The sequence below is a fragment of the Pyxicephalus adspersus genome, chromosome 10, assembly GCF_032062135.1.
Source record: "Pyxicephalus adspersus chromosome 10, UCB_Pads_2.0, whole genome shotgun sequence".
Classification (NCBI taxonomy): domain Eukaryota; kingdom Metazoa; phylum Chordata; class Amphibia; order Anura; family Pyxicephalidae; genus Pyxicephalus; species Pyxicephalus adspersus.
The window spans coordinates 54,477,899-54,493,396 of NC_092867.1; the positions used below are offsets into that span (position 1 = coordinate 54,477,899).

The 15,498-nt window shown below is 40.9% G+C and overlaps 2 protein-coding genes across 2 annotated transcripts in view; one reads left to right on the forward strand and one right to left on the reverse strand.

Moving 5' to 3' along the window:
- TMX2 (thioredoxin related transmembrane protein 2) overlaps positions 1-3,489 on the reverse strand; it is a gene marked incomplete in the record, with an annotated part of 8,427 nt that extends 4,938 nt beyond the window's left edge. Inside the window, 3 exon segments of the mRNA XM_072424912.1 lie at positions 742-855; positions 1,673-1,733; positions 3,173-3,489. Of these exon segments, the coding sequence (XP_072281013.1) occupies positions 742-855; positions 1,673-1,733; positions 3,173-3,361 (364 nt within the window).
- A 316-nt stretch (positions 3,490-3,805) lies between these two features.
- On the forward strand, positions 3,806-14,290 carry MED19 (mediator complex subunit 19). The gene is made up of 6 exons (XM_072424913.1): positions 3,806-4,169; positions 4,752-4,874; positions 9,814-9,947; positions 13,367-13,460; positions 13,539-13,636; positions 14,151-14,290. Exons 1-6 carry the CDS (start codon positions 3,923-3,925, stop codon positions 14,205-14,207), a joined length of 753 nt encoding a protein of 250 aa, XP_072281014.1. The 5' UTR covers positions 3,806-3,922; the 3' UTR covers positions 14,208-14,290.
- Positions 14,291-15,498: the final 1,208 nt, after the last annotated feature.

Genomic DNA, 15,498 nt, shown 5'->3' on the forward strand with positions numbered 1-15,498 from the left:
AAAAAAAAAAAAAAAAAAAAAAAAAAAAAAAGAAACATTCATTTTCCCTTCTTTATGTAATGAAGAAGCTACCGGTACTTATTATTACTAGAAGAAGCAGTTCAAGGACTGAATGATCCCAATACCCAAGCTGGACACCTACTCATCCATTCATTCTGCAAGATCTAGCGTTTGGAAAGTTTCCCAAATTGCTCTAAAGACCACTATTATTGTAAATTCAAATTTTATTCTGTGTTTTCAGTAATTTAAAGAGACCCTGACACCTGATCAATAAAGCTTAACTTGAGGATTTAGAAAACCCCCACAGTGCAACGGTTAAATGTTTGGGTAAATTGGGGGAGGATTTTAAATAGCAGTTTGTGAATTAAATCGCTTTGCTCTTCTGGAGATTAGTATGAATCCTTTTCTATCCAACCTCTGTGATTGTGGTTGGGTCCTAGGCATTCTCCACTTACAAAGTAGAACTATTGGTACTTCATTGTAGGGGATGACACCAGTGCCTGCAACCACAGCCCTGACCAGTTTATAGAAAAAGCTGCATGGAACCAGGGAGCCAAAGGAATTAGGGAATTATTCCGTCCTCTCTGGCACAGCCTGGATGAGGGTAACCCACTCACCCTGACAGAATCAGCGTTTATTTTGAACTACTGGCACCAAAGTAGAACACCAAGCTGGAAATTCAAAAGGCAAACCCTGGAAGTTCCTACTGATAATTCCTACCTACCGATAATTAGCACTCACCTAGGCACAGAGTGACATACAGCAGGCCCATACGGAGGTCCAAGCGGAAGAACAAAATTGTATTGGCAACTTTACTGAACATGAAGATGTTCCCAATATGCTGTTCAATTGTAACTGAAATCAAAAGGAATAAATTAATCAGAGCAACACATGGGCAGCAGAAAATGAGCAGAAAAGTGAGCTGGAGGTCAGGAATGGCATGTGGCTGAGAATGCCCTGGGCTACAGCAGTCTCCCGTAGCATTGTGACCAGTTGATATTCTCCAACCACCTGATACATCTAGAGGAGAAAGTTGTTCAGTGGAACTTTGGGTGCTAGCTGGGCATGTGCTGTGCCTGGCATCCAGGAATGGTGTGGGTTCTGTCTTAAAGACTGGAAGTGGCATGCAGTTGGCTTAGTGCATTACTATTCCTATGCCAACCCTCACTGCCCATTCAACTAGGTCACAGACTATATCTTGAGCTGAAAGAGCCAGTGTCACCATAGTGGATCCACCAGGTCCGGTATGATCTCCTTACATTTGCACTACAGCAAAAACCTTGTGTCAGGGTGTACATTTCTACAGGCAGCGGTCCCGCTCTAACTTGCCTGTCTCATGTGACTGTTGGATATCATAAAAAGTACCTGGCAACTCCATTACTACGAATCCCCCAGGAAATGCTTTATTTTCTTGGTTTCATGGCATTAAAAGACTGTACACTCATGTTGCTGAGCTCTGGGGGTGGGTCTATGACACCCTGCAACGCAAAGTCTTTCCCAATTCCTCCTGGGGACATCTTGTGAAAAAGCAGGAGACACTGCATGCAATTTTTAGATACATCTATGCACCACCATTTTATTATCTTGTATTTATATAGCACTGACATGTTATATAATATCAAGTACATTCTACCGTACATACAAATATTGATATTAAATAAGGGACACTTACTGCTTCGTCTATTCTTCATCATAACAATGGCACTGAGGAACATCAATATCTCTACTTCTCTCTGCCAATAAAATTAAAGATATCATATTAGAGATATTTTTTTCGAGTATGTATAGCAAAACTTTGGCAGCCTGTAGCATGTTCTAGTAGATGCCATACATGTCATGTGACCCACCATGATCAGATCAATATTGGCTGCAGTCAATGTGTCCCCAAAGTGATCTTTGCCTGCTTAGCCAATGTAGTTGCATAGTGCCTGCCAGCTTATGTGACCCTACAGTGGTGCCCCCCCAATTGGCAGCTCACCATACTTACTTTAACTTGAGGTTGGCTAATTCTACATAAATATTATCATATAAATGAAGGTCATCTCTTCCAAATGTAAATCCAAGAAACACTGTAAAATAAAACTGGGCTTTGATCACTTGTGGCTGCACCATACACTTCATATAAAGATGGGGGGGACATGTTCTCATGTCCTTCTATAGAGGAGAGAAGAGAGGGAGGCAGGGAAGCTGGGGTACTGACAGACACCCACAAGAACAAGAATTTCCTGTAAATTAAAGCACTTTGAGATTAAATCACTTTCTGTGCCATCCACTAATCTATAGCCACCATACAGCACCTTCATTCCAACTGGTCCAAGCAAGATATAAACCGGATCTACAAGTTCCAGACACAGGGAGATGAGGACGGCCATAGCCTAGAGAATCTATAGTCTTTCATGCTAATGATTGGGAATATTTTATTTCTGATGCTTAAAGAGAACCCAGAAAGGTGGCAGAACATATGTGGAGCTCCTGAGTCCCCAAAACCTAGAAAAGATTTTTGAGGTTGGTAATTTCCAGAATCTCCTGCATACCATATTACAATGTATACAGCAGGGAACACACTGTGAGCCCTCCTCCAATCAGATCCCCAGAATTTCAGGTCTGCTTTAAGTACTATCTTACGATTGGACGGCTGGTATATTTCCTTTAGGATCACTCTAAATCTGTTCATTTGGAGGTTATCTTGGTCACCAACACAATGGATGTGGGTATGTGATTATGTTTCAATTTAGCCAAATGGGACAACACAGATCTAAGAGTGGATCGTGGGCCCTCCAAGAACCAAAATGGGACAGCCGGGTGATGACAATAATAATAAAAAATAATGTTGGCAGAGGATGGAATAATGGTTTAAAGGGGAACAACCCAAGATTTTGTCCAGAGTTCCACATAAGTACAGCAATGGCAGGACTTTTTTCTAGGTGACCCCAGACACCCTAATCTAGCGACATATACTTATTGGGAAATCAGATCAACAAAAATAATTACCAGATTTCTAGTATATGAAGATCTAAAGCATTTATTATGACCTTGTGGGCTTCAGAAGTGTCAGACAATGTCAGAGTACAGCTGCCTGACTACCTACTATCCTACAAGCGCGGACCCACAACCCTCCCCCAATAAATAAAACCACCCATGCGTTTCCCTGACACCTCATGCCTGTTCTTACCCAGTCAAAGTCACAGGGGTTGCCGTCCTCTCTCTGGCTGGGCAGCGCGGTGCATACCGGAGGGATCTTTCTGATGAATAGGAAAGAAGCGGACAGCAGCGCCGACAGAAGGTAGTAGGGCTGTGACACCCAGCGCCATAGGCCAGGGGCCGCATAGACAAGAGCCAGCAAAGGTGCAATCACCGCCATGGTCACTGCAGCTCTATACTGACAAGGAGCTACTGTGAGCGAGAACACATCCCTGACCAATCAGGGTATGCAAAACGCAGAGCACCACCTTCTTGTGGTACACAATGTCCAATAAAGCTCACGGTTGGCAAATTCCTGTTGTCCTTTAAGAGTGACGTAGGCGCCAATCAGGGTAATTACAGGGCAATGTTACGGCTCCTCCTCTGCAAGCCATTTTTACCCATTCAGCATCAAGACGCGACAAGCTTACACCAATCAGATTTAGCGTTAGGCTTATCACCAGCTGTTACTTGAGACGCCTGCTGTAATTGGACAATTTCCGCAGATTTTACGCCCCACTTTTACTGTAAACAAATCAGGACCGGCGCTTGGGTAGGAGGTAAGGTTGAGCTGAATGTTCCTATTGGTTGTTCGAAGAATACACATGGGGAGCGTCCTTCCTCATTTTATGAGCCTATCAATGGCAACTACTCTACAAGGAGGCTGGTTTTAGCTTCGCGTTGCTATTGGACAGCCAAAGGAAGGAGGAGATATTTGATTGGTTGGCTGTTTAGGAAGATCATGGAGCCATTCTCAGCTCTCTTCGTTCCTTCAGAGCCGCCGCCTGCGCTCCCGACTGGTCCTTCGGGCGCCCCTCCGGTGGTTCCTGGTGGTTTTGGGCCAGGAAAGCCTTTGTCGGTCTCTGGGCCCCCTAATTCTTCAGTACCTCCAATACCTCCCCCACCATCCCTGTCCTCCTCTGTCCCTGTGGGTGAAGATGCCTCCAGGAGGTCCTCTGGCCCTTTCTATCTGCTCAGGGAGCTGCCAGGTGAGTGCTGGGAGACATGGGGGATGGGGAGGGGATACACTGATAGTTGGGATAGGTGAGTGGAGGGGTCAAAATGGAGGGGGGGACCCTCCTCTAATATACATGATGGGGGGTTAGGTGAATGTTGGGGAGATGGGGACCCTCCTCTGATATACATGATGGGGGTAGGTGAATGTTGGGAAGATGGGGCACCCTCCTCTGATATATATGATGGGTATACTGATATACTGGGGGATGACCCCTGTGTGTATATACACGATGAAGCCCTTGTAAATACTGAAGAGACTGATTTTCATCTGATATACATAGATGAGAAAGATACATTGTACATCAGATGAGTACTGGGGAGACTGTGCACCATCTGATATGCACAGGATGGGAATATCACATTATGATGGACAGATTGGGGAATACTGGGGTCACATGTTCCAGCAGTCACATGCCCATTGCCTTGCTTTGGCAGCAGGCTGTAGTTTGAAGAATGTTATTATAACGCTTTTGTCACACTTGTCTTGTTTTTTTGTTTTTTTTCATATGTTTTCTGCTCAGGTGTTCTTATCTTTTTTTTTTTTTTCCTTCCAGGGCTTTCAGACCTCACAGGCAGTGTCAATCTTATATTACATTATAACCTAGAACATGCGTTTGGTAAATTCTGCGGTAAAAAAGTCAAAGAAAAGCTCAGCAATTTTCTTCCGGACCTTCCAGGTAAGAAAATAAAAGTATTTTGTTGTTCGTTGTTGTGTAGCACAACCCTATATTATCTCCCTGATATTAAAGATAAAGAGTGAATGAATATATTAAATATTTATATATAATGCAAAACAGTAGCTACTATTTATTTTCCCAGAGCTTTTACACCTGCTTCTGCTTTAGAAAAACTTAATCCATCCTGGATATCTTTGGATTATACATTTTTGTTTATTATTCTCTGTGTAAAAATGAGATCGATGTCTAAGTGCATACAAAAGTTCAAGAAAGACTGGGTTTAAGCTGGCAAAAAGTCTAAATTATATTTAGCATGATGGTGAAAGTATTATATACAATTTAAAATATAAATATATAGTGTGATTCAGGCTCCCCTATACACACTAGTGAGGGAGATTGCCTGGTGTGCTAGACATAAGTCGCCTATGTAATAAGCTGAAGGAGTCAAGATGGTACTTGTCTCAAGCGCGACACTGCTTTATCAGGGGATAGGAAGCGACCATAAAAGTGACTGTGTGAAAAAATTCATAAGCATTTTTCTCATTGTATCAGAAACAGAATCACAATGACAGAGAATCATCAAACGAGTATTTGTATTATGAGTGGTCTGTGGCCTTTAAAATCTAATATTGGAACATAATGTTCTGCATGATTATAGGTACAAATCCTCTTTAAGCATTATGGTAATTATTTGTTATTCAATAGTTAATTATCCTAAAACTAGATGATATATCGTAGATTCAAATGTCAAAGAAGAGAAAACGTACCCCACAAATAACTGGTAATGAGGTGGGGAAAGTCGAAGTTGGTTGCAGGATCTTCAAAAAGACCACTACAGGGTAATGCATTGCATTCTCCTATATTATATGGTACTAGCTGATTACCCGACGTTGCCTGGGCATTTATTTATTGCAATCTTATAATCTATAGGAAAAGGAATCTAATAAAGCTATAGTGTTAAAAAAAAAATGTTTTTTTTTACAGGTTTTAAAGGTCCATTATACAATTAAATTAAAATAGAATTATATTACCTAAATAATGACATTCTTTACAATGTTGTTTTAATAAGAACATTGTGCTGATGAAACATCCTTTTGTAACTTTCAGACAATCTGGTCAGTTTCTATTAGTTCGTTTTCAATAAAATATAGTTGTAGAAATTTTGGTGGTTGATCTGGCAGCGGAAGTAACGATCCCGCTTTATGGTAAATTTGCCCTGAATGTGGCTGGAAATCCAGGCTGTTGAACAATTGATGTGGCGCCAAATGATGTAATTTGGAAACATGAGTTGTATTTTCTGATGTTATTAAGAAAATGTTTTGACTCTGATGTATTTGCTGATGTGTAATTCCAAAGCTCTTGTAGTGGTGTTTCCAGTTGGCAGAGTTACTTTCCCTTTTTTGCTGCAAATATGAGGAGACTCAGATTTTAACTTCTTGGCTTGACAGTAACTACAAACCATTTCTATTTTACCGATGGTAACACTTGCATGCAGCGAGTAGTCTTTATGTGGACCATAGTGGAATCCTTCCAATGCTAGACTAAAATGTTGTGCAGTCCGTGATCGTCAGGTTCTTTCTCTCATTTCGTGTACTCGGGTTTCACACTGTTGTACTGCCTCTGAGGCTCTAGATGTAGTAGCTCTTTTTCTCATTTCCTGTACTCAGGTCTCACGCTGTTGTACTGTAACTGAAACTCTAGATGTAGTAGCTCTCTCACGCAGCGTGGCAAGTCTTTTATTCCTGTCTTTGGGATTTTCTTGTCTATGGTGTTTAAATTTTTTTTTAGGCGTTATTACAGGCCAGAAATTTGTAAAAGAGTCCAAAAAAAGTATGTAAGCGAAAGCCACACAGTCATTGAGCAATGCATACACACATACACACATACATACATACATACATACATACATGCAAATATGCCTCTGACATATACCACAGCGCTGTACAAAGATCAGCAGTACACTCGCATGAGTGTGAGTCATATGTCTAGCAAGTTTGGTTTAAATGTCTCAATGCGTTTCCGAGTGATGGTGGAACATAGCACGTTTGGTTGAAATGTCTCCATGCATTTCCTAGTGATGACATACATACATCCAAATATAGCTCTGACATATAGCACAGCGCTGTAAAAATATGACTGGTGCACTCACATGAGTCAAATGTATAGCAAGTTTGGTTGAAATGTCTCCATGCATTTCCTAGTGATGACATACATACATCCAAATATAGCTCTGACATATAGCACAGCGCTGTAAAAATATGACTGGTGCACTCACATGAGTCAAATGTATAGCAAGTTTGGTTGAAATGTCTCTGTGTTTTCAAGTGATGTTGGAACATACATACATCCATTTTTAAATATATAGATTATTAAGAGGATACATAGCGCACATGCTGGAAGTGATGTTGGCGTGTGTGTAAATAGAAGAAGGGAGCCTTCTTCCGCCCATTCTGAGTTTCCAAAGATTAGGTCATCACCCACGCATGGGTGGGGGTGAATCTACTTCCGCTGTGTCCATACCGCTCGGCTAATCGAGCCACCCCACTAAGAAACAGGGGTGGCTCGACAAATCACAGCTAAGCTGCGAGTTAACTGGGGAGGGATTGCTAGTCAATCGCTGCGGCAGATGGCCTTAGGCGAACGGGCGTACCCATCAGGACTCCGGGTCCCCCGCTTGTCTTGCGGGGTGGGTACCAGGGGAGGAGAGAGGGTGTGCCTGGAGTTGGAGTCTGACTATTATGGAAATAAATGAATACAATTTGTGATAAGAGGGGAAGGGGATGCGAAGGGAGGTAGGGATATTTATCAATTTGTAATGTGTATGGTAATAGGAGAAGTAGCATAAGTGGAAATTAATGGAGATAGATGATTGGGGTGAGTGAAGAATAAAGTAGGTATAAATGGTACAGTAGTTATCCAATACAATAGTACATATTACATGACAATATATAATACTAGTTATACAGTTATTACTCAATAAATTGTCCAACATTTTGTGTATGAAGGAAGTGTATTTAAATATATAAATGATACAGTTTTTATTAATATGCAAAATGCACCATTTATAGGTAAGTGCATAGGATACCATGGGTCATCACATGAAATAACACAAAATAATTTATAATAAAATGAATATTTCTGAATGGTGAAAAAGTATGATATGAAGATCAATGGGGAAGGAAAGGTTTGAAACTAAGCATGTCATTGAGTCCCAGTTTTTGGGTTGCCTGGAGATTGATTTGAAACCATTTGGTTTCATAACGTAAAAGCATCTATGTCTCCACCTCTGGGATTTTGCTTTATGTGCTTATGTGTGTTTAGGGTTGTAGTTGTGTTGTGTGTCAACATGTAAAATAACTGGTATTGTTATTCTTCCAGATGTAACGGAGTAAATATGCTCACGTATCCTTCTTCTAAGTTGCCTCCTTGTTTTGCCCTCGTAGAAGGATCCACATTGGCAGAATATAAGATCTATAATTCCTTTAGTTGTGCAATCAATGTAGTGGTTAGGGTGATGTGTTTTTCCATTGGGAAGTATAATACAATACAATAGTGCTTTGTTGATCCAGTTGCATTGAGGACATTTCCCACATTTGAAGGTTCCCTTAGTGTCTGATATTTGAGGGCTGATAGTTGAAAAATGGCTGTGCATGAGGTATTACTTGAATGAAGGAGGTTTCCTATATACTAGTTGAGGTTTATCATTATTTAACCTTTTCAGTTGGGTATCTGTGCTGAGTATGTGCCAATACTTCTGCCAGATTCTTTGTATGGCATCATGTTGCTGGCTAAATCTCATGATTATACATGTATCTGTAGGTTCTGTAGAATGTTTGACTGTTCCTGACAAACAAAAGATACTCTCTTATGTCTAGCACAACAGGCAATCTCCCCCAGCAGTCTGTATGGGGAAGCCTGAATCGCACTATATATACTATCCTAAAAATCTTAAATTTTTTATATATTGTGTGTAATGCTTTCACTAATATGCTAAATATAATTTAGACCTTTTGCCAATTTTAATCCAGTCTTTCTTGGTCTTTTGTATGTGCTTAAGCATAATTTTTGGGGCAGGCAAATCTTTATTGAATGTGTAGGGAGATACCTTCATTGTATATAAGATCCATGTCTAACTTCCCTGAGTACTTGCATGAAGCCTAAGAATAAGTGCACTCAGATCACCCCATGAGCCAAGGCTAATGAAACAAAACTACAGCTATGTGTGTAAACGTGCCTTATTGAGTCTTTTGGTGACACTATTATGGGAAAAGTACTCACCTCCTTTGAGCACATACAGGGACACAATATACAGTAGTGTTAGACAGTTTGTACCAAATGTAAAATATTGGAATGGTCATGATAGTTATCAATACCATGTCTCATATGAACATGAAATTACCACATATCAGCCTTTTAATTTCTTCTGTTGCAGGTTTTAAAACTGACCTCTATCCACACCAACCTAAGGGTTAGCACACACAAAAGTTCAGTTACTGCTTAACATCTGCATGTAGCTGCCTCTAACCTCATTGCCTTTATTTTTAATGGTTGACAGGCAGAGACATTTGTTTAGACAAAGAGTTAAACAGACAGCAAACTGTCAGATGCTTCAGGTATTGTTGGAAAATAGAATCAGCTGCAATGTCTGTTACTGCCTGTCATCTTCACAATTCTTTTATTTTTTTCATTCAGTGAGTAGCAATAGTTTATTGGTTAACAAGGGGACAAAATCATTGGAACTGCCTGCTAGCTTTCCATGTAAACAAACCCATAAATATATATATATCTTGTAAATGTAATGTTGAATTCCCAGTCTGGGATCGGAAGCTTTCCCCCTCCTATCACTGCCCTGGAGGGCCTTCCAACTGTATGTTTTGCTTTGTTCTTTAAATGATAGATAAACTCAAACCATCTTTTAATGTTTTACAACCCTCTTCAGGTATGATCGACACTCCGGGTTCTCAGGATAATAGCAGTCTCCGTTCCCTAATTGAGAAGCCTCCAATTTGTGGAAACTCCTTTACACCTTTAACAGGGGCACTACTGACTGGATTCAGACTTCATGCTGGCCCGGTAAAAAGTGTCTATATGTCTTTCTTTGATCACTAAAAGGGTCTGCATATTCTTGCAGCAACCTCTGTACATGTTGTTGTTTTTGTTGTTGTTATTACTAATAAATTATTCACATATTCCGCAGAGATGTACCTTAACCCCCCCTAGCATTCTAATTCTGCCTGTATTTTCAGGCAAAAAGCGTTAGTTTTTTGCATTGAATTGTAAAGTAGCATTTATTATATATACATAAAGATTTCTTTGTATCGGACTCAATACAGTTATTTTGTATTGAATACAATACAAAATTACTTGAATTTCCCGCTGCACCTTCCGCACGAACCGACGCATGCACTAACGTCATCGGGAAACCCTGGAGAACGTCTCTGCAGTCGCCGGGAGAAGATCAAAGAAGGGGGACGTGTTCCGAGGACCTGGACGAATGAGCAGGACGCCGGGGGACGCCAAAGGAACAAGGGTGTGTGGGGTTTTTTTTTTTTTTTTTTTTTTTTTTTTAGCGACCCTGAGTGTCTCGGGATTACTGCTTTTTGCAGGGGAATACCCGAATATGACAGCCTGACACAGACAGTGACACGGGAGGAGTAGAGGACCCTGCCCCAAAGCGCTTACAATCCAGAGAGTTGGGGCAGCTCTAGAAAAGTCTTGGAGCTGTGCGTGTGATGAGGTTATGAATGAGGAAGTCATTAGTAGGTCATTGGAAGAGCGAAAAGAACAGCTAGGGGTTTATTTAAGTGGGACAAGAACTGTGGATGGATTTTTGAAGGCAAAGCACAGGAGCTTGAATTGATTCCAAGGTGAAATGGAAGCCAATGAAGAGAACTACAAAGAGATGAAGCAGAAGAGGAGTGGTAGGCAGGATGGATGAGTCTGGCTGCAGCATTCATAATAGATTGTAGAGGAAAGAGTCGGGTTAGTGGAATACCTGAGAGGAGGATGTTACAATAGTCCAGACGAGAGATAAGAGCATGTACAAGGAGTTTGGTGGTGTCTGGTGACAGGTAGGGGTGGATTTTGTAGATGTTGTGCAGGTGAAAGTGAGAGGACCTGAAAAAGGTTCTAAATATGGGGGGTAAAAGGGAGGGCAGATTCCAATGTGATGCCAAGACAATGTGCCTGAGGGGAGGCACGAATACCAGTGTTAACAGTTAGGAATATGTCAGGGGGAGATATGTAACTTGGGGGGGGATGATGACTTTGGTTTTATTCAGGTTGTGTTTCCGAAACGTTATCCGGGACTGAGGGATAAAAAGTCAGGAGTGGACAGATAGATTTGAGTGTCATCAGCATACAGATGGTACTGTAAGCCAGAGGAGGTTATGAGACTGCAGAGTGAGAAGGTGTAGAGAGAAAGGAGAACTAGTCCAAGGACTGACCCTTGGGGGACACCAACAGGGAGAGAGTTGGTGTTTAGATAGTCAGTGAGTCTTTCTTAGACAAGGTGCTCAAGAAATTTGTAAACATATGGGAGAAGGAAGATAGGGTGGTAGCTAGAAGGTAGGGAGGGGTTTAGTGAATAATAGCATGTAGGTGAAAATGTCTTGGGCAGAGAAGGTAGTTGTGTGGGGATTAGGATAGAGCCAATTGTTGAGGGGATTAGGAGAGAGCCAATTGTTGAGAAGAGGCTGAATGGGTTGGAAGCTTGAGAGGATATGACAGCGGAGAAATAATTTTGCTTGGCGACAGTGAGTACAGTGCTAAAGTATTGTATGAGACCAGGGGTGTGAAGTGCAGGCCTCCATAAGAGAGTGCAGCAACAGACGCAGAGTCTGAGGAGGAAAGCCAAGTTTCAGTGAGTGCCAGGAAGTTTAGAGATTTACAGAGATTAAAGTTGTGGGTAGAGGTTAGTTTATTGTAGACAGATCTGGCATTGCATAGACCTCCAGAGAGGGGGTAAGAATTTTTGAGTTGGGTGTAGGAGATTGAGGTTGGGAGGAGGGAGTATCTTGCTGAAATTGTAGGGAAGAGAGAGGTTGTGGGGGGATCAGTGTTGGACGGGATGTGGCCAGCAATAGAGTACAGGGTGAATGATACATAGTAACAAATAAGGGTAAATCACATGAGCACATATTAAACAATGTGGCAAACTGACATCCATGTGAGCAGCAGCTGTAATGTGGGTTGTAGTGAGAATTGTAAGTGGAATACATGAATCAGAAGTCAGAAAGATGGTTTGGTGAAAAGACAGTTCATGATGGGAGCAGCGGAGATGTGTTTGGAGTCCAGGTGGATTGATGATGATGATTCAATCCAAAGGCATGAAAGGGAAATGGCAGAGTGTATTGGTGTATCCAATTTTGTTCCAATTCCCTGGATTAATTCCTAAAGCACTTAAATTTGGCGCTTGGAATTTGGGCATGTAACGGTGCCCGATGTTGAAATAGTAGTTCTTTGAGCCCTGAATATGGATGGACTGATCCAAGTACCTAGGGATTTAGGGAGACCTGTTATTAAGTTTACAGTGAAAGAGCTGACCGTTTGTAAATTCCTATGAGCTGAGCTGAATTCAACTCAAAAGATTGGGATTTTTACCAGATGTTTTTCTGTACTTGCAGAAAATCTATTTAACCTGAAAAAATAATGCAGCCACCTGATGTAAATTGGTAAGCTGCTATATTTTTAATTTATGCTCTTGGTGTAAAAATACTTAAGGTGAAATATCTAAGGCTATATTTAGATGTGGTGTAAGTAGAGCAAAGAAGATGGATGAGCTGTAAGGGATCAGAGTCCGAGTTCTAGTCTATGGATGCTAGAGTAGGCTGTGTGAGACCTACTAAGAGTTAAGTGCCACCACTCCATCCACATTGTGATCACAGTGTGCTGCTCTGTCTGCTATCACAGTGTATGTTTTATATCCTTGATGACTATATATTAAACAAGTGTAGCAATGTATTGTGTTTGCAGTGAACATGAAACTTGCTGAATAACACATAAATTTTGGGTTAGCCATCTCCATGCTCTGGCTATAGTTTGCCTAGCAGCAAGAAATAAGAAAGTTCCTGCACATTTTATTAGACGTTAAGGTAACCTGTCATAGTGATGGTTCAATATGTAACTTGGTAGGAGGTAGTAACAAGCTCAGAAAATACTTAGAACTGATGGCCCAGGATTCGGATGAAACCTTGGGCTTTGTGTAAGAGTCTGTCCAAGCATCACTCTGATATAATTAAATTACCCTTTTTGTATTTAGTATGTTTGTGTGATCTAGGAAAAAGTTTAGATAACTCATGTAAAATGTAATTTCTTGATTTCTCGTCTGTGCTTTTCGCATGCTAAGATATAGTTGTGAAATTGGCTTAAGCTCAACATTTTAAAAGCTGTACGATGTTGCACTGTGTTATTGTTCCAGTGGAAAGGGGTAGGGTTATGTGTTAAGTATCAAGATGTTTCATTGGACTCAATGCCTGTATTTGTGTTTTTAGCTTCCAGAACAGTGTCGACTGATGCACATACAACCTCCAAAGAAGAAAAACAAAAAACACAAACAGAGCAGAACACAAGAGCCAGCTCCCCCAGGTCAGTACAGAGTATGGATCAGGTGATTGGTGGGACTGCACACGTCACTGACAGGCTATCTCTTTTTTCATGTCACAGAAACACCGTCGGACTCTGATCACAGGAAAAAGAAGAAGAAGCAGAGGGAAGACGATCCAGAAAGAAGGCGAAAGAAGAAAGACAAAAAGAAAAAGAAGGTGATTGAAGCCTGGGTGTGAAATCTGAAGTCAGATTTTTGTGTGAAATCTGAAGGCAGATACAAAATAATGCATCTCTGTAATCACTAATCATAATAAATGTATGTATTGTTTTACAAATGCAACCAGTGCAAGTACCTAAATGTAACTTTTATTATTTATTCATTTCAGCCCCTGTAGAAAAGGGCAAGTCTAGGAGAAGAAGCAGCATAAAATATACAATCTGTTCTGACAAGCATCTGATAGAAGGAGAAAGCAAAGGGATAGAGATGAACTTATTGCTGTGCTGCCCAAATAATTCCTCTCAAGAGTAATCAATGAGTTGACATGATTCTTAGCAACCTCAGTCACCCCTAGAAGTATGTCTATAGTTTGATGTGTCATTATTAGCAGTGAAAAGAATCACACATACACTGCAGAAGAGACTCTGTTTCTTTAACTGAACTACTTTTGTGAATATATAAAAACGGATCCTGATTTAATTTCCTTTCTTTTTTTTTTTTTTTTTTCTTAGAGCCGTCACAGTCCTGAGCACCCAGGCGCAGGAAGCTCACAAAGTGGATTACGCTAATTGTCTTCGCCTTTATCTGTAAATATCGTCTGCCGTCACTTTTATAGCGTTCTTTTTAATAAAGCTCCTACCTTTCCCACCAATATTGTTGTATGAGTGTGTTTTTCTTTTTCCAAACATGTTAGCTCCTTGTGCCTAAATGTTTTATTCAAAAGTAAAACTTTGATCAAACTATAAAATCTCATATTTATTGTAGGCCACCCATAAAAAGCAAATTTTTTTGCTCAAGGGACCTCCTGGAACATTTTGTAAACACCTGCCTATGAAAAGTCACTTTTTTGACAATTCTGTTTCAACCACAGTAAAACGGCAGTGTTGCAGCTCTTGAAGTTGTGATTGATAGCTATATCAGCGAGAAGCCCTGACTAGATCTACCCGCAGACCTTTGGATTGACACCACATTGATCAATTGGACAAAAGCTTAGGGAAGAAATAAAGTCCTTCCTAAGCTTTGCACACTGGACAGATGTTTATTTTCCAAGATAAATAGTCGTGCTTCTCTGAGGGGAAAAACTAGCATGCATATAGCAGACCCCTGACATCAGTCTGTCAGCCTGTTCATCAGTTCACTCTTCTGTACTATTCTATGAAGGAGAGCGGTTAAGTGTAGGGATCTCCGTTAGGGCAGGGATCAGCAGCTTGCTTCCTGGTGCAGAATGCCGGCTTGTTACTTTCAGTTTCACTCTGGACTGCAGCCAGGAGCAGACACGTGCTGCAGCCAGCATCAAGGAGACACACACAGGATCAAATATCGGGGGATGTCTTATTCACGGGTGAGTGTCTTATTTTAATTATTTTTTCAAAAATCGGGGGTGGCTTATTTAATGGGGATCTCTTAAAATCGGGGAAACACGGTATATGCGATATGTTGCCATTATTTTAGCACAATTAACTTGTCTGGCATTGAAAAAAAAAATGTTATAAAAGACTGTGTCACAAAAACCAAATCATAATGCAACTGATTTCTTTCCATCCATTGTAGAACAAAATGAGATCTGTGTTAAGGGCTCACGTTTGGGGAAAAAGTAGACGGCCCTTTAAGCTTTTCCAGCACCAGATTGAGAATAGAGCAGGAAGTAACCTGCATCTGTCACTCACACTGATTCCTGTGGAGTCATCACTCCTTCCACACAGCAGTGGTGATTGATGTCTACAGCTGCTAAGTACCAGCCCGCCACAGTGGTTGACTTGCCACTGGTCAACCACTGCAACCTGCCACATTAAATGGTAAAAGTGGGTAGGTACAACACTGCAGTCAGCTTCTACCACCTGAAAACAGCTATAGGTGCTT

Bases quoted from the DNA above. Each gene is read 5' to 3' on its own strand.
- MED19 (XM_072424913.1), top strand. From the start codon at position 3,923: ATGGAGCCATTCTCAGCTCTCTTCGTTCCTTCAGAGCCGCCGCCTGCG. The intron at 4,170-4,751 runs GTGAGTGCTGGG...TTTTCCTTCCAG, and splicing joins TCTGCTCAGGGAGCTGCCAG to GGCTTTCAGACCTCACAGGC. The intron at 13,461-13,538 runs GTCAGTACAGAG...TTCATGTCACAG, and splicing joins ACAAGAGCCAGCTCCCCCAG to AAACACCGTCGGACTCTGAT.